A 22,692-nucleotide genomic window follows, 5' to 3' on the forward strand; every position below is an offset into this window, starting at 1 on the left:
TGGGAGAGGAGGGTGTTAACGCCTACAGAACCCTGCCACCTCCGTCCCAGCCTGGCACAGCCCGGTAGAAACGTCCTTGCAAGCGCTGGAGCTCTCCAGCTCACCGGCAGCGTTCAATGCAGATGGACTGAGGTGCAGGGGCACAAATAAAAGGACCCAACATACCAGGCTAATAGGAAACAGCTTGTGTTTTACCCCGTGTCTATTAGGGACTGAATTTGTCTGCCTCTCCATCACAGGGGCTCTCTGGGGAGGGCTGGGAGGAGGGCAGCTCCTCCGTCTTCCCTCGCCTCATCCGGTGGCCTCGTCACTGCGAGCTGCTGATCTCATACATCTGCTAAACCTGCTACAAATGTCACCTCATCGACAGAAGCCGCTTGACAATAATAGGGCATTTCAACAAGCCTCCTGCTTCTATTTAGATGCAACACACATCCTTGTTCACAGTAATGCGTGTTGAATTATGCAGGAACCAGCTTTCAATTTGCTACAAGAGGCTGAGGAGACGCAGTGCCAGACGAAGCCATTTATTTCAGCTCGCTCTCTGGGGTTTGTTTTCAAGTCAGCACAACACTGGCTACAACTCCCCTGAAGTATTTTTAATCCTGATAGCCGTCAGAACCTCTCCGAGCCCCTCGCTAACCACGGCTGAGCTGCCTCCTCCAAAAAAAGCCCCTTGCAGCTGCATGGCGATGGGACCCTCCGGCTGGAGGGCATCGCTGCCGCAGGGTGCACCTGGGCTCTCAGATGCAGGGAAGCACCATGGCCCTGGATGTGCTTCTAGAGAGTTTCCCTTAGGAATTGCCTCTGTCCTTAGCAGGAAGCCTTATGCACTGAAAGCATCGCTTAGCAAGCCAGCCATAAAGTGTCCTTGTAGGTAAAGGCCAAAAAGAGCATCCCATAGAGGCAGTCAAGACTTAGACTCCTAAAAGGAGCAGCCTGACTCTGAGATCTCTTGTCAAGCCCTGCCAGATAAGGTATTCCCTGCTCAATCCTCCAGCCTCATATGAAGAAAGAGATAAATTATTATTGTAGCAGAAAATAAATACTGCAGAGTCCTTCCACTTCCCAGAAATAGCTGCATTTCATCATCTCAGCCTCATAGACACCTAGCACAGAGCAAGACGAAACGTAGAGGGATATCTCAGCGTATGTTCCTGCTCTCCCGGGCTAGCCAGCCCACGCGCTCGCAGAGCCCCAGCTGTACCTCTGTGCCCCCCTGAAAGACTGCTGGGCAGCCAGGAGATGCTCCCCACTCCAGCCTCTCCCCAGCAGCAAGGCTGGCAATAGCTAGCAGGGTACTGGGGTAATTTATACCCTCGACAGCCCTGATGGCACCTTGCAGCGGCAGTGCCCCCTCCTGCTAACAGAGCATGCCGTGGGATGGTGCGTGCCTGCCAGAAGGCATCGCCGTAAGGCAAATGAGAAATTAAACATGTGCAGCTGACCCTGGCCCCAAAAGCACAGGCACGATGACACATGGCAATTTTTTTTTTCCTCTTCCCCTCCATCTCTTTGCTTTGAGACTTCCCAGTCCCTCGGTATCCCAGGGCTCCCCCAGTGTACCCAGGGACGGGGGTAATTAGCCCCACTCCTGACCCTACTGCTATATTAGTTGCCTCAACTGCAGTCCGACCTTTTAGAAGCATTCCTCTATTCCCATTACTGTCATGGGAACAGGGGCTATTGAGGAATGGGGACTGCATCCTAAATGCTGCCCAGACTGAGCAGCAAGTACTTTCTCTGCAACACAGCTCTTTATGAGGGCTTTGCATAGGGTCTATCCTAGAAACAGAATTTCAGAGGATAGGTTGGCTCTCACATCTGGAGGTAGCTTTGCAGGGAGGCTTTCTCTAAGCAAGGCTCTAACCTTCTGATAAGGGAATCTCTTAGGAAAGGGACCAAGACAGTTTCCCTCATCACAGCTTCTCACTCTTTTCCTATTTCCCTGTCAGCTATCTCTTGTTTACACAAGGTCCTGTTAGAGCCTGGTTGCTTCGAGCAGGTCCAGTTAAAATGCAAGCTTGGGAAAGGAACTTGAAAGCAACCTTTGCCAGGTTTTTTCTTCTTAGAGCCAAGCAGCTGTATAATTCTGCATCTGAAAAGTCACACCCCAATTTTACAACTCTTATCTCTTTGCACTTCAGCCACACAGCTCTGTTTATTGGCTTGATTGGACCCTGAGCTCTTCAGAGCCTGGAGTGTCTTCCTGCCTTTTAGCACTAAGGGCTGTTAACTAAAATAAAATCTCCTCTGTGAGCCCTTCTAATTATGCCTTACAGTATCTGTTCCTTCGCTATGGCAGTGAGACAGACAAGTACCAGTGCTGGTGGTAACGCAGGGGTTTGCTTTCCGCATGCTTTCATCTAAGCTCACCCACGGCATCTACAGCAGAGCTAAGAAGTTGCATTTCTGAGCTCTACTTATTTCTTTTCCCATAAGATAACCCCTCTCTGACCTAGGCTCGCTGCTGTATTCGTGCTAGGTCAATCCTGAGGCCCCACAAGCCATCCCTTCTGCCCCGTGTGCCCGGGATGGGGCTGGGGCCAAGGGCCTTACCGAGCTCGGCGTCAAGCCCATATTTGCTTCAATGTACGTCTCTGTCTTTGGCTCCACTGCGAGTTCAGCTTCCAAGATCTTTTCCACGGGCATGTCCTCGTTGGCGCTACTTGTTGACTCCACCTCGTTCTCGTTGCGGTCCTTCCCCCGCTGCCTCTCCTCCTGGACGGCTGGAAGTGGACAGAGAAGGGACAGTGTCAGTCCAGGGCTCCCGGCCATGGTGTCACGGGCTGAGCTGGGACCCCGAAGCTCCATGGAGCTGCTGGCATTACTTAGCCATGTAAACCTAAAGCATCCCTCAGTCCTTGTGACCTGTAGGAGCACACACACATCTGATGTCTTGTTCTCCCACCTGACCCTTCCACCAGTGTGGTCAGTGGGGCTCGGGCTTGGACGGTCCAAGGGGGTGGGAGGTCTGGGGAAGCCATGAGCAGCCCTGGCCAGGGAGAGCTGCTCCGTGTGAGCTTGGCGAGGGAGGCTCCCGCTCAGACCTGGCCTCTGCTGGGAATCTCCCCTTTCTGCAGAGGGAGAAGTCCTGGAAACAAAACGGTTAAAGACAAATGATGAAAAGCAAAGGAAGCAAGACGGCGAGTCACTGCGGGAGAGGGAAATGGATGGGTGAAGCGATAGCATAAGGGAATCCTAAAGACAGGAGAAATCGGTCAGTTTAAAGCATAAGTCCAGAGTTCAACCATCTTCTGAGCCTGTTAGTGCTGAATTTCCATCGAGGTCATGTCATGCATCTGGTTCCCTGGTCCAGCAGTGCTGCTAATGGCTGCCGCAAGGCTCCGTGGCAGGACGGTGCCGCCGTGGGACAGGAGCTGGGAGCAGGGATCTGCCGGCAGGCGCTCTATGCAAAGCACCTTCCTGCCTTTGTCTCTGGGCAACTTCTAGACAGGAGAGACCTGTCCCAAACCCTGTGTGGCAGAAGTAATCTAGCCAGAAGAATGTCACATGCTGATGAGTTAATGTCTGAGCAGGACGTAGATGAAAAACACTTATTAGATGCTAATAACATTATTATTAATGATCTCCCTTTGAAACCAGCACACATGCTTTCCCTAAACCTGGAAAGTAGCTTTATGCTGGCAGTTACATTGGTAACTCTCTCAGTCACCGTGTTACATACCCTACATCACACACTTTTCCACACACCGTTGTTTCCCACAGTACCTTTTAGCCCAGTCTTGCTTAGAGCAGCCCAAGCAACAGGAGTTTCCATCACTGGTCATGAGAGAGAACTCCCTGAACTTAGCCAGCTCTTTGCTGCGGACTGAACGAGGCATTCAGTAATGCAAAAGGCCTGCTATTTATTGACAATTATCCTAACGCTTTACCTCTCTCCTGAATTTGAAGCTGGTTATGTGATGTTAAGAGAAAGCAGCAGGGGCACAGGTATTGTTCTAGGGAAATCAGAGCTGTCTGTAACACAAGAAGGCTTTTTAGGCAATCAGTGGGAGCAGCTCTATGCCAAGTGCAAAAATAAAACCTAGAATATAAAACTTATTTCTTAAAAGACAGGAAATTAAGACACGTGCTATAACAGTGCTATATGGAGGTTGATCTCATTAACCCAGCTCCACCCCAGCACGCGAAGGCTTGGGGCTGATTTCCACCGCTCGCCCTCCCCTCCTGCAGCAGCCACCGCTGCAGCCTTGCCGTTTGCTGCACGTCAACAGTGTTCAGACTCCTTCCATGTGAAAGCTGTTATGCAAAAAGCAAGAGGTTATTTTTTGCAAACTGCTCTTAAGTTTATGGGCTGCAGAGGCTCCCGAGACCGACGTAACGTTTTCTGCTTGGTCTGCCAGAGCCAGGTAAGCTGCTGCTGTCAGAGCTCGGATTTGTGTCATGGCTTTTGTCCATCTGGCTCTTGTCTGGCGCAGATTCTTCTCTTCACTTTTTCAGGCCAACATAAAATCCTGCTTAAATTTCTCCCTCCGCCCCTACTCCCGCTTTCTCAATCATCAAAAGGCTAGAAATTTTTGCTTAATGCCAACCCTTCTTCAACAGCACAGATGCACCAAAACTCCTTTGGGCACATTAGAAGAGATAAAACACCTACTAAATAACAGAAAAGCCGAAGAGAAAGGCAAACCCTCAACAAATGGGATTTTATAAAATGACTTAAATGCCAAAGACCTGATGCACAGTCACAGCAGGTCTCAAGGATAAAGGTGCAAAGTGTGGTTCCTTGCTCTACGATCAACCACCTCCACCGCTGGGGCCACTCCGCCGGGAAGGGGTGTTAGTCCAAAAACCACGTCCTCTTGCTCAGCCACCAGTGACTTAGCTGGACACTGCAGAGGTCTGGGGATACAGTGGCTACTTAAAGCCTTAAATCTGCAAATCTCAGCCTCATCAAAAACAACAGTCACATTCTTGGGGGTGAAGAATCAGACATACTTGAAGGGGTAAAGGGGAGTGAATCTTACAGGTCATCACGACAGTATTTGCTAGTGATTAGGCTGTATCTAGCTGATATAAACGATAGATGGAAGAGACAGATGGGAAGAGATTATACATATAAGTAGTTATTTCTGTTGATCTGTGCTCTGAGCTGCTACACCAGAAAGTAGGTGCTGCTGCTCGCTGCGGAGCTGGTCAGTGGAAAGCTGACTCATCCCAGCCTGCTCAGCCCCGCGCAAAACCCTCGACGCTCGCCCCTGCCCAGCTGGCCGCCGGCAGCAATGACACACCAGGCAGAGCAGATGGCGTATTCTCACCGAGTATGTCAGGTCCAAAGATAAACCAAGCCCTTGCCAGGGAGAGCGTTACCTGCTGTGCTACCCCCGTGTTTCCAAGACCAGACAGCCCTCTCCAAAGCCAGGACAAGCCTGGCATCACTTTGCGATCCCCCCCCGGCAGCTTGGATGACCTCCATCCATCCCCTGTCCGTGGCTCTCTGGGTTGCAGGGAAGCAGTGACTGTTTCCCAACGCCGAGCTCAGAGATGCCGTTATCCTCCCTTCCCCGAGAAGCTGCTTCATGCACAGGGCTTCACCGAGGTGTGCGTCTGCAGGATGAGGTGACCGTACTACATGAAGTTCAGTTGCTGCTTGCTCGCAGGACCCGCGTTACCAGGTGTTTATGAACCCAACCTGTTCCTCACTTGGAAACGATGTAGGACACCTGCCCAGCCCTGGCTGTTGGATGTAGCTTTCGGGGATGCCTGCGAGGCAGCGACTCCTCTAGATGTTGACTCAGCTGTAGATGCTATTTTCTCTCCCTACAGGCAGCTCAAGGAATGAAGTGGGAACAGCTTCATTCTTCATGTGAGCAACAGGTTTGCTCCTGCAACAGCTCCGTGCCTGGCCTTGGGGTACGGTTGCCGGTGCACACATGATCTCCCCTCCGATGGCCATCTTGCTGTCACCTCGTTCTTCCAGGTGTGGCACTCCCGAAGTCCCTCTTCAGGATCCAGAGGCTGAACTCATCTCAAATCTAGTGTCTCCGCTTTCCTGGTTTCAGATTCACCCCGAAGCATCATACAGCTCCATGAGTGGCAAGCCCAACACGTTGTCCTGAAAGGTGCAGGAATTTGCAGTCGGCATTCAAGACTCTGTGGGTTCCAAGACTTGGACTTGCCTGCAGATGCAGCCATCCTTGCAGCCTGTGCTTCAGAAGATCAGCAGAACTGAGAGGACATCCGAGGTGCAAGGAGCAGGCAAAAGTGTCTAAGAGCTGCCAGTCATACAGCTTCTTAGCAGAGTCCTCCGTGCCTCTGAGCTCCACTGGCACAAGCCCAGTGGTAGATGTCTGCAATTTACTGCAATCAGTATTTCCCCAGGCCTGCTGAGGACCTGACAAGCTGGTGCTCCTTCTTAGCAGAGATGCTGAGGGACACATCGCCATTTCAGAAAAGAATGGGGACTTTGTTTCTTGAGATGTAAGAAAAAATAGCAGGTGGGGTAGGGGGAAGGAAAGAAGGAGCAAGTATTCAAGCAAATCAGCTTTTTAAAAATTTTTAAATCATTCAATATGGGATGTTTGTGTGAAGGAAAATCTTCAGTAGTGAGGAGACCCCTCACCATAAAGACCTAGGACCTTATCTCTGGAGTCCACTCCCCACTCCCACTGGGGATTAGTCAAATAAACCACAGTGGAGATGACACAAAATACATTTTTCAAATGGATTTGGTTTGGGAGCTGGGTTTCTTTGTGGCTTTGTTTTTTGTTTATCTTTTTAAAAAGAGAAATACAAACGTGGTAGCTGCATGGCAGCTTGTCTGGTAATATTGAAATGGGAATACCTTGTTCTTCTCGGCTTCCCAGAAGTCTTGTGGGCCGGGATGGATGGTGCTCCATCCCTGTAACACAGTAAAATTTAGAAACAAAGATCATTATATCATCTGGTTCTTGTTGCTTCTGTGGGATTTTTCTCTTCCTTTCATGCAAGTTGTAAACTCACAGGCTAATGACAAAAAAACAGAGGGGTTCTGCGACTGGCTCCTCCAACCCAAATTCTCCCTTGTGCCACAATCAATGTATATTCAAGAAAAAATAAATATTCTCAACTCTAGAGAGGCCACAAGATGCTTCTGCCTCCTGTCTCACACGTGATGCTCTGCAGGGTCAGCAAGGACAGGACACGGCGTGGCAATTCAGAGGAGCTGGTTCTGCTGCTAGCTCCCTTCTCTTGCTCATCGTCGATGCCCCCCTCTGTACCGTGCCCTTCTGCTCAGCTAGGTGGGTAAGGAGACATCCAGTTTCTGTTCAGGAGGACCTTGGGAAGAGGATTAAACTACAGGGTGCCTGTGATAACACGGCACTTGACAGCGTGACCTACAAGGACCTTTCCAAACCTCAGTTGGGCTCTCTTGCTCTTACTGCGATGAGATGGTGATAAGGAGGTGAAGGGCTGGAGAACACATCCCCGCTGCTGCGGGCTGAGCTGCCGCTCACCAGGAGGAGGGAAGGGCTGGCAAGGGCTCTGCAAGACCAGCGTGACCCTCCCGTCTCCCATCACACTCAGGTACTGCCTCAGCAGACGGGCTCATCTGGACAAAGTATGGGGCTTGTCTCGGATGGATGCAGGGAAGCCTTCGAGAGGAGCCCGTGTCCTTGTCCTTCCACCTCACTGCTCAAGCTGCAGGTGTTAGACGAGATCCACTCTTAGGACCATGCTGTTCCCAACGATGCTGATTTTTCTGGTCATGAGGGTGGCACAGTATTTGATCAACGGTGTGGGTCTATTCATCTTAAATGCAGGAGGCGAGCCAGGCGTATTACTTGCCACAACCCAGAAAACACTCTCCTGCGAGACAAAGCAGTCCCAAGCTGTCGTTACACCAGCCCTGTCTGCCGCGCCGTGTTTTCAGAGATGAGCTTCCCCGCGCTCTCTTCTGTGTTGATGTCTGTGCCAATGCTTTTATTTTTCTTCAAGGAGACTCGTATGGTTGAGAGGTTTTCTAGTCTGATTTTCTTAACATAAGGGAAGCATTTAAACCTTGCAATCCACTTGAGGAGAAAAAAAGATGTTGTAGTCAAAGAGCTCTGAGAGGCAGCCCCACCTCCTCCAGCTATGTCTCAACCGAGCCAAGGACAGAAGCCTGTGTTTTCCATGGCACCTGATGAAGAGGCTCTCGTGTTATTCTGCTTGATTTGGCCTGTACTTGCCTAAGGCCAGTTGCTGTCATTTTTCATCTCGAGCTTCTCCAGCCCATCTGCACGTCCCCAGGCCGCGGTACAGCAAGATACAGAGCCCCATGTGTCAAGATCACTTCTCGGTGACCTCTCTCTCTTTAAGAACCAAAATGTCTCGTCCCGTGGATTGCGGTTGAGCCTCAGCTGCCTGGGTCCAAGGGCTGATATGCAAAAATGCATCCTCTGCCAGTATGCACATCAACACTGGATGCCTTGCGTTTGCTCGTGCTGCAGTATCTGATGGCTAAACAAGCAGGTTTGAGTCATTGCAAAGTGAGCAACCAACCTAGCTCAGGAGCCCAACCAACCAGTGCAGATGGCTGCAGTTGAGTAATGAACTTTCCAGCTGCTGGAGAAGAACAAGCTGCTCGCTGAGTCTCGGGGAGGACTCGGAGGACACTGCTGAGAACCCACTGCAGCATCCCCAACTTCTGCCACTTCATCGCAAGCCTCGTGATGAACGTCGCTAACTCCCTGCTCTTTGAGCCGTATGAAAACCCCAGAATCCCAATCCTCTGGCAAAAGTTCTTTCCTTTTTAAGCCTTGGGCTTGTGGAGAGAAACCTGATGTTGTGATCTGCAGACTAATTAGATTTTAAAAAAAAGAAAGATGTCAAGTGCATGCTCTGTTTTTAAAGCCTGGTCAGAGATGCAACGTGGGCGCTCACAGCCCGGTCCCCCACGCCACGGCACGGCCACTCGCCACGGGCCCTGCCAGGCTCAGCGGGCACCGCGCTTTTGTGCCGGAGGGATGTCAACGAGGGGAGGAAGAGGCACAAAGGGGACAGGGTTTTCCACCGAGGCAGAGGCGTTTCTGAGAGCCCCCGTGGGTAGGAGCATCGCAGGCTTGTTTGTTTGCTGGGAGAGACGTGGAGGCTATGGCAGCTCCTAATTACCACTTACCCAGCGTTAACACAGATGAGCGCTTGTTTCTGAGACGAAAATCCATCCCTCCAGGAACAACAGTGTGGATGACTGGCTGGGGTTTGTTTCTTTTCATGGGGATGGAGGGGGAAGGATAATTCATTCCCACCAAAAATGGACTGAATGGGGTTTTCTTCGGGTGACAGATCCAGCGTCTGGAGTCCTTGGGCACGGGGAGCCCGGCACCACGGGGGGCAGGCACTGATGCTCAGCCCGGTTCTCAGGCAGTGCGAAAGCCACGGGCAAACAGAAGATGCGCTTTTTGGCCTTGGCTCTCCCGTTCTTAGCACACTCTGATCCTCCCCTGCCTTTGTCCCTTTTGTTCCTTGCCATTCCCTGGCAGATGCAGGGATCCACAACGCAAACAGGGATGATGACGCTTTCCAGACCGCTCCAAACTGGATGCATTTTGGGGACATGTCCCTGCATCGCCAGGGCACACCACCCTCCTCCTGGAGAGCCCGGAGGCTCTGGTGGCCTCCGAGACCCAAACCTGCTCAGTCTTCTCTGAGCCTACAAGTGGGTGGCTGCTTTATTTATGAAGTGCTGGACGGAGGGTTATTGGGGATTTCCGTTTCACCAGCGGTGGAATTTATTAGGCTCTGCTGCCTTTTTATGAAGCTACAACTTAGCTGTGTATCATCGGCATCTTGAAGCGCTTATGCCTGAGGTACCCGTTTATATCGAAAATGCCACTATAGCTGAGGAAACTAATTAAGACAGTGTTTATTCTGCTTTGCTTTCGTGTGCCTCCTTTCAAAGATGCAGTTTTCTACTACTGCAACCAACCTCAAAAGCCAAGATACAAGAAATAAATGGTGGTTTTTTCTCCAACATTTTCAACTGAATACTGCATTTTTTTAAGATAGGGAAAATACCGCCGTGATGTTAAAAAAATGTAACTTCAGTGAAATGGAGTGTTAAAAAGTGGATCGAAACCTTTGCATGCAGTCAATCTACATGGGGAACGGCTCTGGAAAACAGAAGCAAAAATCGCTAGCTCACTTCACTCTCAAAAGCCGGACACTGAGAAGTATAAGCAAACAACAGCACCATCGCTAAAGCAATGAGAGAAAATCATAAACCGAACCCTTTTTCTCAACCTAAGAGTATCCTTAAAAACAAAAAACAAACCCAGCATCATTTAACCAGCTGGTTTAAAGAGCAGCACTTTAAAAGGATATAAGAAACAAGCTCATTAAGCTGAAAGACATTTTCCATTCCAAAATTACTACTAAAAATAACTGTGCTCTTGAACTCTGCCCCTTCACTGGGGTATGGCCACTTGCCTGCTTTTACATTCACTTGGACAGCGAGTTGGAGACCTGAATTCCTGCTTTTCCTCCCCAAACTCCTCTTGCTTCTGGTGGTCCCGAGAGATGCTCCGGGAGCCGGGATGGCTCTGGGGGGTGCAGGGGGGCTGCACAGCCATGGCAGGGGGGTCAGGCACAACTCCATGACTGCTGTGTTAGCGCAGGAGCTGAGCTCCAAGTGACTCCGGGTTAAAACACGGGGAAACTTCGGTCCCTCTGGACTAAGTAATTTATCTGAGCAGCTCCCTGGAGACATGCGGAGGTCTCCGAGCTGCAGACTAGAGTCGATCCTCGCAACACTGCAAGTCAAACCGCCCCCAGGTTATATCCCTCAGCTTGACAGCAGCGAAAGCGAGAGGGGAAAAACCAACCCACAAACACAGGGGAAGAGGAAGAATTATCTCAGGCTGTGAAGTTTAATGAAGTCTTGGAGTCAGAGATCAGGCATGCAACCGGACAGAAGATGTCCTGGATCCTCAGAGCACAACTCTGGATCGTGTCACAGCAGCTGACGGAGGCAAGCTGCAGCCGTGCCATACCCAGGCCGCCGTCGTTACGGTATCTGCGCCTGGATTTAGGAACGATCTTGGGGGTCAGTTCTGCAGCCTGAGCGGCAGTTGCTGGGGGAGGACAGCCTTCTGGTCTCCAGATGGGCTACAAGCTTCCCAGCAGAGATGCATCAAGATCCATTTCACCTGGTTGGCATCAAATGCCACCGTTAGTGCTCCGCAGCGTGCTCAGGCTGCAGGCTTCAGCTCGGCAAGTGGTAGCCCTGTTAACAAACTGGGCAGCCCAGCAGGTCCAACGGAGACAGTCTGGCTCATGCAAGGAGCCGCTCATGTCCGGAGGCAGTGCTGGGGGAAGGAGAGGCGGGAGACGGAGCGGGGCCGGGCTGCGCCGGTTCCCAACGTCTGCTCCCTGTGAGCCGTCCAAGGGCGGCCGGCGGGAGCATGAGAAAGGGCTCCTCGCTGGTATTTCCTGCTCGCTGTGCAATCCGGCGGCGTTGCCAGCAATGGTGGGGCCGGGACCTCGTCACACAAGATAGCGACGTGCTGCAACACGAGGCCGTGGAGTTTGTAGTCTCCGATGACCCGCTTCACCTCTGAAGTTAACCCCAGCTAACGGCATCGCATGCAAGACGCCTTTATCCCAAGACCCTCAGTTTACTCCCACCCCTTCACAAGACCTCTGCCTCTCTAACTCAAAGGCAGTTTCCACTTTTTCCCGTTAAAATAGAAGGCTGCTGATACACAGACACCTTAGACCCTAATGAGCAACAGATCAAGCAGAGTTATGCTTCTGGATGCAAACAGCCACCCCCACAATAATAATCCCTGCATTAGTCAAGATCCCTGATGGTAATCTTAATTTTGTTGACTATCCAGTATTTAGTGGGAGACAGAGTACAAAAACCAAAGCCTCACACAGCTGGCAGTAATTCATAGGGGAAAAATGCTCCCAGTCGCTTATTTATTATAGCTGCAATACCTCAGACTCCATGAAGCTTATTCACCGTGGACACAGCATCAGGATCTATCTTAAATGTTTTTAACAGGGAGCAGCAAGAAGAGATGCACACACTAGAAGGAATCTTCTGCTTCTGCAGGCTTTTACCCCTTTAAGCCAAGATCCCTGAGACCTGATCGCAAAAGCAAAGCCTCGTAGCCTCCTTCCCCGAGCACGTGGCCAAGGTCCATCCCGCCAGGTCTGCTCTTGGCATGTTCACCTGGAGATTCCCCAGGTGTCAGGATCAAACCCTTCCAGAGCTCCATCAGCTGCCCAAGACGTCTTGGTGCCTCTACTCTTTTAAGCCAACTTCTTAGCTACCTGAGAGCCTTTTCCTTTTACCTTCTGGCACAGGTTTTTGGGTACAAACGTGGCCCTCACCCCTCTTCTTCCCAGCACCACTCTGCAGGCCACAGCACTGCTCACCACCACGCAGGATGCCTTATTCTCTCACCAGAGCTGTAGTACTTAGTTCAGAGGGTTTTACTGTACTTTCACAACATACAAATACCTTTGGGCTACAGGAGAGATACTTCCCCAGCAGGAATCGGCTATGCCTTTACAGAGCTATAAATTAGGTCTCCAGAGCAAGATATTTTTTAGGGAAATGAGGCCCATTACCCTGGCTCTGTTACTTAAAAGACGCAACAGTTTACACTAGAGGATAAAAAACCAGCTATGTTGTGAGTATTTAGGCAAAAGGAACTAGCAATGCAGGATTTAGCCCAAAACTGTTCCCCAAAACAGAGGTGGTGTGGAGGCAGCAGGACTGCTATAATGACAAGGACAAGGCTCCTGGCTACCGAAGTGGATGGGCAGCGGCAGTGAGCTGGGACGGATGCAATGGGAAGGAGATGTTTTGTTGACAAACTAGGGGGATATCACACGTGAAACTCAAGAGCTGCTCAAAGCCAAAGCTTAGCGAGATCCAACTACTCACTTTCAGGTCTAGGACAACACTAGGACATCAAACTTGCCATGAGACATTGTGAATTTTTAGGTTTGTAACAAGAGAGAGCTTTATTTGGGGACTGGGGGAGTTATTCCAGCTTCCCTACATGGGGATTATACCCCAAACATCTACTGACTGTCGATGCACCGGCTTTCTGCCCTTCTCTGAAGCCCTCCTCGTGCAACGCCAGCATCAGAAGATCAGCCAGCACCGCCAGAGTGCACTTCTAGAGTTACGAAGATCCCATCTGTCACACTTTTAAATAATTGGCTGATCGTTATGAATTCATTTGGTATTCATTGTGATAATGTTAATCAAGATGAATTAATAGAGTCCTCATACTGTACGTGCCCCCTGGAGAATTCCACCACCATTTAGAAATTAATTAATGGACCTATAATTTTAGTGGTGCTGCCCATGCAATCACCGTTAACGGTAGGCACGAAGCAGGTACCCGATCACAGGATGTCAGTGCAGGCTACAGAGTTAAAGCATTACTGCTGTGTTCCCTTCCCTACAGACATCAGCTGCGACGTTCTAGGGGTCTGAAAGGAAAGCGGGTCTCCAGCTGCCGGTGCAAGGCTCCAGCGGCAATGCCAGCCTAATGGGATGCTCCACATCTACCTACCCCTGCGTTCTCCCCTGAGAAGCAAGTGCTGCTGCTGAACACACAGGAGACTTCTTGGCTTGAGTCACTTAGTCACCGGAGTCTCCATTTCCTCCTCCTGCCACACACCTCCCGCAGGATCCAGCGCACTCCATGGCTCTGCCCACCTGCGAAGCAGCCAGGGCAATGCCAGCCCCCCGCACACGAAGCACCGTGCCTTCACTGTTCCGCTCATCTTTAGAGGCATTTTCTGAATGTCTCAATCTCTCCATTTAAGACTAGAGGTTTTCTCCTTCCCACCAAGCTGGAAATGATGCAAACAGGACAAGAAAGACAGGAGCGAGGAAAGGGCAGAGGATGAGGAGTTGGAAGACCTTGCAACCACTCCATGGTGATGGCTCCAAGGAGCAGCTTTTCTTTGTCACAGAGAAACCCTCTATCAAACATGCATTGTTTAGGGTAAGTGTGGGGAAGGGGCCATGAGCACCCTAAGCTCTGCCCGGTGGTGTTCCTTGGAGGTTCCAGCTGTGCGTTTTGTTTCTATCAAAAGCAACGCGTTATCAACTCTTCCACTCCCTCCAACCACGTGCTCTCTCCAACGAGGTCTCTGCCTACAGCCACACCTGGCAGAGCCGCTGCCTCCTGTGCAACCCATCCTTGCTTGGGCCAGAAACCTTCGTTTCTGAGCACCGAAGGGTTAAGCTCTGCAGGGCCAGGGAGGTCCCCTGGGTGCCCTCGCCTCCCAGCCGGCTGCAATCCCCCCACACCTCGAGCAGAGACGGCTTTGACATTTGAAGACTCTGCGCGCCGTGGGTCCTTAGGTAACCCTGTAAATCGAGCGTGGCGGGGTCTGCTCAACACTCAGCGCAGCTCCGGCACTGCCCTATTTAATCAACGCTCCAGACAAGACTAAGTGCTCTTCAAAGAGACCCGGGCTGGAGCGCTGCTCGCAGCAACCAGAGCGACTCGGCAGAGCGATGGGTTTATTGGCCGGTCAGGGAGGCAAGTGTGGCTCTGAAGATGTAAGGGGAGAAGGCAGCAGAGAACTGAGCAGCACCACGGGGTCATTTTCACATCATGTCTGGTAAAAGCCTGTTCTGCCAGCAGTTTAAAAGAGACGCAGTCAGCATTTAAAAAGAGCATTTAAAAGAGGCACTGCCAGGGAGTTTTAGATCCTAAATTTAAATTCCAGTAAGGGGAGGGATATCTTTTTACGAGACTGAATTTCTTTTTTCCTCCCAATAAAAAAAAAATCCATTATTGCTACTGCTAGGGAATGCAACTGAGTTAGAGCAGCCGGTGCTCGGTGCCGATGCCCGAGCGGTGGACTCTGATGAGAAGGACGCTAATTCACTGAGTCTCCCTGCCCGTCCTGAGCGAGGTGTGCACTGCAAACAGCGCGCAGCTGGGACACGCGCAGGAGCCTCTCACCTCCCCGGCAGCACGGTGATTAGTAACCAGTGAATTAAATGTGATCTTTATCTTGCCAATGTCCCCTTATCATCTCTGGTTCTCCAGGATGCAACATCCCGTGTTGCACAGAGAAAGAAGGGCCGGGCCAGGTAGCAGCATTTGCCACCCAAAATGCACTCAGCTCTGACAGCTTTCGCACCTCTATTTGATGGAGCTCTGCAGGGAAAGGGAAGAGCTCTGTGTATTTGCCATCGCTGCTCCCAACACGTGGCAGCCGGTGCAAAACAGGGAGTGCAAGTTCCAGGGCAGCAAACAACCTCGCGAGCACCGCCTGCCTTCATTGCCCCCCTGCTTCCCAGTGCTGTGCTTGGTGCCTCTGGATGCTGGCTCATTTACTAATGTGCAACCATCCATCACCTGGGTACCATTCTGGGACTTAAGTGCTGTTTTGGAGCCCATAAGAAGCCCTGACTGCGGCGCAAAAGCAAAACATAAATGAGACGTGCACGCTTTTGGCACCCCGGCACAGGCAGCCCTTGGCAAGGCTCACGCTGGCTCTGGTGCACAAGGTGCTGCCACGTTGCCAACAGGCAGGAGCCTGCTGGAGCCTCCTAACGAAGGAAAGGGACCTGCAGCACCCATGGGTGCTCGGGCCAGGATCTCTCTGCCTTACCTTCTCGCTTCATCCCCATCGCAAGACACTTCTGATAGCGGCAGTACTGGCAGCGGTTGCGCTGGCGCTTGTCGATCAAGCAGTCCTTGTTGTCGCGGCAGGTGTAGGTGAGGTCTTTCCGCACCGTGCGCTTGAAGAAGCCTTTGCAGCCCTCGCAGCTGTAAACCCCGTAATGTTTACCTGCAGGGGGATGCGACTCGGGTTAAAAGGACTCGCTGAGTGTCCCGGGTGCCCCCAGCTCCCCGCTTTGCTCTCGCTCCCCACAAAGACCATCAGCTCTTCCAAGGGCCTCTCCCAGCCGTGTCTGGGGAAAGCAGAGGTTTCTCAGAGCCGTGAGCAGGAGCTAAAGAGCGGTGGTTTTGCCTTGACTTGACTTCCATAAAATCAGGATGCCCTCCGTGGGCTACAACCTGCCTTATATCCAGGAAAAGCCCTCACCATTTCTTAGCCATACATCAGGGGTGAGGCAGCGCAGCAGTGAAACAAGGGGGGCCCCCCTGCACCCCCCACGCCACGTCCGGACTCCCCACGCCAGACACACGGCCCAGCCTGTCCTGCACCACGCGCCCACCCTCCTCGTCCAGCCCCAGAGCCTGACAGGCGCGGGACGTGTCCCCAAGGACCTCACAAACTAAGCGACCAGAGCACTTCTGGAGCAGAAAGCTTTTAAAACAGCTTGAGAATAAAGGGAATTAGCACATCTTTATCTATCTCCCACGAGTGGAAGGATTCCATGTGAAGTACATCTTTTTATCTGGCACTATGTGACAAGACCACTATGGATCAAAGGATGGGGAGAGAGAGGGACGCTCACTAATGCTGCGTCTTCAGAGGGGCTGGGCTGCTCAGGGCTGAGGATATAACATCACTGCTAAGCAGAGACCTGGGGTCTCCTCGCTCGGCTCAGAGCCTGCCCCAGACCAGACGGGCTGGGGGAAGCTGGTCAATAAGGGACTTTTCATCCTCTCCTCTGAGGGCACAGGCGGCTCCTCTCCAAATGGAGAGTCCCCACATGTGCTCGCTGCGCTGTAGGGACCCGGGGAGCCATGCAAAGCCTCGCCACACTCTCCCAGGGCATCCACATGCCGCTGTGAGCCCCTCCCGGGGCAGGCACCAGCCTTACCTGAAGATCTGTCCCCGCAGATGGCACATATGTGCTTGGTGAAGGAGGCCATCGTTCCTGAGGGATGTGCTGGCACTTTGAGGACTCCATTGAGCCCCAGGGGTGGCTTAATGTCCTCTGAGCTGCTGACGGGGTTCATGGGTGAGTTGAGCTGTCAAGACAGAAGCACAGTGCTCAGCGAAGAGACGGGGCACGGGGATGCGGGGCTGAGCCAGCTCCGCAGCAGGGCTTGCCCATGCACTCAGACATGGAGCAGGGGGGCAAGCAGGGGACAAGCTTCCAATGGGGAAACGCGCTGTGTAAAACACCCACCCACAAAGCTGAACCAAGAGGAGGATTCGGGCACACGTGTCCAGTGACCAAAGGCACAAGCGCTCATCTGCTGCCCTGGCATAAAAGCCAGTGCGGCTCTGAGCTGGCAGCAGGGTGCCACCAGGTCTCACTGCCGGCACCGGGGCAGAAGGAGCAGGACATGGCCGGTCCCCCGTGCACAACCAGGAGCCACGCAGGGCTGACACCGCCAGCCCCACGAAGGATGCTCCTGCATGACTGAAGGGGAAGGCCAGTTCCTCCTGCACTGCCGGACCCCCGCCCATGGCACAGCCCCGGCACAGCCCCCCTAGCCAGGCTCTTGCAAGCCACCCCAGCTTCACGCTGCCTCGGGATGCAGAGCAGGGAAGATGATTTGCAGTGATGGTTCGTGGGAGAGCTGCTGGCTGGGAGCGCGCACTTGCATGGATGATGAAGGCCAGGACACTCGCACTTTAGCTCCGCAATTCATAGACATCCTTTTAGCATTATCTCTCCAAAGGAAAGCTTCACAGCAAAGAAATAGATCCCAGATGCAATGGGGCCTGGTTTTCCAGAGCTGGCTTGGGTGGGACGCTTCTCTGCGACTTCCAGCCTTCCAACAGCCTGTCCACACGCCTCTCCTTCCCTCCCCAGTGAGCCTGGTCCCCAACAGTCGGTGAAGAAAGCAGAGAATTGGGTGGAAGCTGGGTGCTGGCATGGCCCTGTGGTACTGCTATTGAGTGAAGGATTCCTGAGTTGATTCCCACATCGCCCTGTGCAGCAGGGCAGGGCAGGGCTGTCATTCCCTCATGTACAGAGAGAAACTGAGGCATGGAGACATAGGACTGACCCATCTTGATATGAGAGACAAGCTCAGAGCAACCCTGCCCAGCCCAGGGCAGGTTCAAGGAGGTCTGGGGTGGACGGGGGAGCCAGGCTCGGTCAGCCCGGGACACAGCGCCGGCCAGGACCGCTCTGGCTGTCTCCTGTCGCAGAGCCTCCATCCCTGCCAACTTCTAAATCCAGGCTGGATACGCAGGATTTGTGCTTTGGTTTGTTGTGTTCCTCTACCCTAATAGAGATACTCAGCAATTGCACTTGTCACAAATTAATTCAGGGAAGTCCCAGGGCTTGTGATCTGTCAATTAGAGCAGCGCAGCCGTTCCTCTGGCTTTAAAGTCTCCAGGCTGGTGGGGAATATTTGGCAGGCAGATGACTAATAACCACAGAACAGAGCAAGGTAAACCCACCCTGGAGAAATGCGATGGATCTGCCTCCCTCTCCCGCCCTCCCCATGCCAGCTGATGAATCAAAGGCAGCCGGGAGCCGGTGCCGGTGAGGGATACGCTCCTGGGCTTTAGCTGCCATTCGGTTACTCTGTGATAGCGCAGAGAGGGGAGGGACGAGCAGATCCCCAGGCAGGAGCATCTCTCTTTGGGATCTGTGGGTCCCCAGGCAGAGAGACTCTCTCTGTGCTACCCTGCGAGCAGGGGCTGCCGGCACTGCTGTGGCACATCCCTCCATGGCTTCGGGGTCACCAGCTCCAGCAATTCCTCCCAGTGCACTTTCTGGGAAACAGAGCCATTTCCCAGGTGCAGCTGGCGGCTATGGCTCTTGTCGCACTGCGTCACTGGCCACTGGCGCATGGAAACAAGGGCAGAGGCTATCATCTGCCTGCTGAAGGTAAGCCTTTTGCCACCAGCAGCCCACAGAGTCCGCCCAAGCAGCCCCCTGAGAGCATCTGGGGGGGACAAGGGGCAGAGCAAGCCCCTGTACCAGCCCAGGAGGGTGGGGGGTCCCGCCGCCCTCCACGGCCCCGTGCATCAGCAGGACAACCCGGTCCAAGCTGAGTCAGCCCCGGGCTGGGGTGGGGGAAGTCATCAGTTCCTCTCGCAGCGCTGGCCCGAAACCTCAGCGAAGGCACCATGTGCACCCCGGGGTTCCCACACCGCCCCGGCGCCTGCCCCGTGCCTTCCCCTCCTCGCTGGCGGCCGCCGAGCGAAACCAGCAGCACGTGCAGGCAGGGAGGAGGCAGAAGGGCAGGCAGCGGCCCCCTGCCTTGGCACAGCACTTCTGCTCCGGGGCAGGACAACTCCAGCTCAGCAAGCGAGCGGGGACAAGGGAGGAACCAGTGCTCTGCTTCCCCAGCAACGCCGGGACTCCTCGGCTCCTCTCCCTTCCCTGTTCAGTTCATTGCACCAGGGAGCAAATCCTGTCCCTTCTGTCAAGCAAAGTTTTATTTCTCCTCCCATCCAAAAAAACCCCAAACTTTCTCTGGTCCCCCAGGCACCCTTACAAAGAGCATTGTGCAAAGGCAGAGAGCAGCTCTGGAAAAGCCTAATCCTGTGTCTGATCTCTCCCCGCTCACCCCCGGGCGCCCCGAGCTGCTGCCAGCAATGCCTGGGGCGGCTGCGCCAGCACAGCCCTGCAAACCGTGCGGAAAGTCCCTCCCTTGCAGCTCTTACTGAAAATCCTGTGCTTTTTTCCTGTTTTCCCAGAATTTGTAGGTAAGAGGGTTTAAATATATGTTAAATCCTAGCAAGCAGCAGAGCTGCTGGGTCTAGCCTCCTGGTCCAGCTGGGACCTTGCTCACCACTGCAAACTCCCCCTGCTTTCAGCCAGCTCCTGCCCCACACACCTCACCCCCGGCCTGGGGGCTCCCTGGGTGCTGGGACCCCGCAGCAGGACACCCTGCCTCGTGCCCTGATTTTGGGGCTGCCTTTGGAAGCTGTGCGAGGTCCCAGAAAGTGCACGGTGCTGGAGGGAGGGGGCCGGGAGCGCTCTGAGCATCCTCCGGTGCTGACATCAAGGGCTGCTGGCTCTTTGCCTCCACCAGACCAAACGGAAGAGGGAAAGCACCCTGGCTTTTGGGAGCCTGACGGCTCCTTCCCACCCCAGTGCCGGCAGGAGCTGGGGTAGAGGGGACCCACCCTGCGGGACCTACTGCACCTCGCACGCCTGAGGTGCGGTAGGGCACTTCTGCTCTGCTGACTTTCCAGAGGCGATGAGGCATGGCCTGATGGCAAGTGGCATCTGCCATCTGATTCAAACCACCTTCCATCAGTGCCATCCCCGCCCGGCGACGGGGGCCGCACGCCTCATTACCCCCCGGCGCTTTGCCGACCGGTGCAGTGGCGCAGGGGGGCTGCGCTCCCCTCCGAGCATCAGCCCTGCTGCCTGCCTGCACCCTCCTCCTCCTCCTCCTCCCGCACTCCTCCGCGGGCCCAGGTGGGCGCCTCTGCCCGCTGCAGGGACAGGGACAGGGACCTAATGCGCCCAGACAGGGAACAGATGGCAGGAGCCATTAGGCTGAAGACCTCCTAAGTGTCACCTCTAGGAAAACCACTTAAGACAAGTCCCTGAAGAAAGGACGGGCGCTTGCGCCATGCCGAGAGAGCCGGAGCCGCTAGCTCGCTCCCCAGCACCATCTGACCACGCTCTCAATTCCCCTTTCTGCCCTGTGGCTGCATTTTATTTCAGTTCCCCTGGCTCGCCGGTCCCCAAAGCAAACCGTGCCTTACAATCGACGCTGGGGGTGCATCGCCCCTGCCCCTTCCCCGTTTCCTCCTTGGCTTGTGGCTCACCCCTGCCTTGCTTCACATCCCCCCTTTCCACTCCTTCCCCACCATTTTGGCACTCTCACTGCTAATTTTGCTCTGGCTGCACGTTCCCAGGCGCCGTTTCGGTTCCCCTTCCCTCAGCCACGGGACGGGAGGTGGCATGTCCACCTCGCTCATCTCCCGCACCAGGGAGCGGGCCCCAGCCGGACCCAGCCGCACTGGGCTGCGGGGTGCAGGTCCCCACACATCTATGGGGGTCACGGGCCGGATCCTGCATGGTAGAAGCCCATCGAAAGGCAAATAAAGCTGCCGCCTCTCTGGCCGGCACGGGGATGCTGGGTCCTGGGGAAGCTGCCTGGGGGTCCCCGGGGCCGGGACTCAGAACAGCACAGCCCTCCCCAGCCCTGGGTAGAAAGACCTGTTATCTCTGGAAATAAATCAGGCCAATATTTAAAAATAAAGGTGCCGGCAGGTGTTTGACTCCCAGAGAGGGCCTGGAATAAATAAACCCGCAGCACGCGGCAGGTGGTGGCCAATTCCTTAATCTGCCCTTTTACTAAACATATACAGTGTGAGCAGCCAGCAACAGGTGGCAGGGGCTGGCCAGCGCGCCCCGATCTTGCTATTTTTAAAAACAGCTTATCTCTCCATAGTTGGAGGTTTTTTACACAATCTTCAGCCAGCGAACGCCAGTCCTTCCCCTGCGAGGAGAAAGGGGCAGCGGGCAGGGGACCCCTCAGCGCGTGCCGTGGGCACCGCGGGCTGGCCCCGGAGGGGACGTGCCAGATCCCGGGGAGGGGACAGGACTGCTCGGGTGAGCAGCACGGGGTGCAGAGTCCTAGGGTGGCTCTGGCCCCTGCCAGAGCTACGCCAGCCCCCAGGTGACCCGGGGGTAGTCACTGCTCCCCTTTTACCCCCAGCCTAGGGACAGACAGGGCAGGACTGGAGGGGACTAGCGATGAGAGATGATGGATGGCCGCACTCCAGCAGCACTGGTCGCTGGTAGCCCACCCAGGGCAGCCCCAAAGGTGGCTGCAGCCGCCCAGCTCTGGCCAGAGGAGCAGGATGCCTCCGCCTTAGTTTCCCCCTTGGCCTTCTGCTTTTTGCCACCCTTCAGCACCTGCCTGCACTGCCTGCAATGGAGTTTATCTCCCTGTGCTTCCCTGGCCAGGGCTTGCAGTGGGGAGACCAGAGCCAGGTCTGGATCAGGAACCCATGGAGGTGGCTTCTCCCCAGCTAAACAGGCAGCAGCAACATCCCCGTCACCTTCCCCTTACCTGCGGGCTGCTGGTGCCGAATCCCAGGCTGGGGGTGGAGGGGACGGACATCGAGTGCGGGCCCATGGGGGAGCTGATGACGGAGAACGGAGGTCCCATGCCGTTGATGGGTGAGCTCAGGGTGCTGATGGGTGAGTGGAGCTGGCCCGGGGACCCCAGCGAGGAGCCGATGCCCGGCCCGATGGACGGGTGGAGGGATGGGGTGGCCATGGGCCCCCGGCTTGTGGGAGAGTTCAGGGATGTGGAATTGACTTGGTTGGAGAAATCTGTAGGAGAGGAAAGAGAAACGGGTTGAGCCTCCTGTCTAGGACAGACTCTGACACATCGCCGCAGCAAGCCCTGAGCAGCAGCCCCTCGCTCCTCGCCCTGCCGAGGGGCTGCTTTTCAACCTGCCCCCGAAATTCCCAATGCATCCTCCAGCTTTCAAAACCACCTTCTGGTGGAGTACCCACGCAGGTGTGAAGACAGGCACTGAGAGCATTTCTAACTCAAGAGCCAGTTGTCACCGCCCTCCTCCATCTCGCTCACCCGCTATACCCCAGCTCCAAACTCTGCTGCTGAGGCGGCATCGCTGCTCTGGCTGATGCACGGGTAGAAACCCCACCACCGGAGCAGACAGATGCCCTCCATGCTGCAGGATAATTCATATTTATCACAGCATCGCAGGGCCAGGTCACGCGTGGGGAGCGCAGAGGGTCTGCGTGCCCGGCAGCACACCCACGTTGCGGCGACGGGGAGGGCGGTTTGGCGGCGAGAGCATGTTTGTGCATTGCACGTGTGGTTTGTGCGTCCGTCCAGGGCACGAGTGGGCGATGGGGAAGTCTGCGTGTGTTGGCAAGGAGGAACACGCCTG

At 54.2% G+C, this 22,692-nt stretch overlaps 1 protein-coding gene across 2 annotated transcripts in view; it reads right to left on the reverse strand.

Moving 5' to 3' along the window:
* The window catches only part of RXRA (retinoid X receptor alpha), a 119,600-nt gene that overhangs the window by 19,963 nt on the left and 76,945 nt on the right, over positions 1-22,692 (reverse strand). For both annotated transcript variants that reach the window (XM_082327591.1, XM_082327592.1), the window contains exons 2-5: positions 21,840-22,105; positions 16,712-16,862; positions 15,589-15,768; positions 2,560-2,729 (exon numbers count right to left, since the gene is read on the reverse strand). In XM_082327591.1, coding sequence (XP_082183717.1) covers positions 2,560-2,729; positions 15,589-15,768; positions 16,712-16,862; positions 21,840-22,105 — 767 coding nt within the window. The remainder of the gene's footprint in view (positions 1-2,559; positions 2,730-15,588; positions 15,769-16,711; positions 16,863-21,839; positions 22,106-22,692) is intronic.

Source organism: Platalea leucorodia (assembly GCF_965183815.1).
Source record: "Platalea leucorodia genome assembly, chromosome: 15".
Classification (NCBI taxonomy): Eukaryota; Metazoa; Chordata; class Aves; order Pelecaniformes; family Threskiornithidae; genus Platalea; species Platalea leucorodia.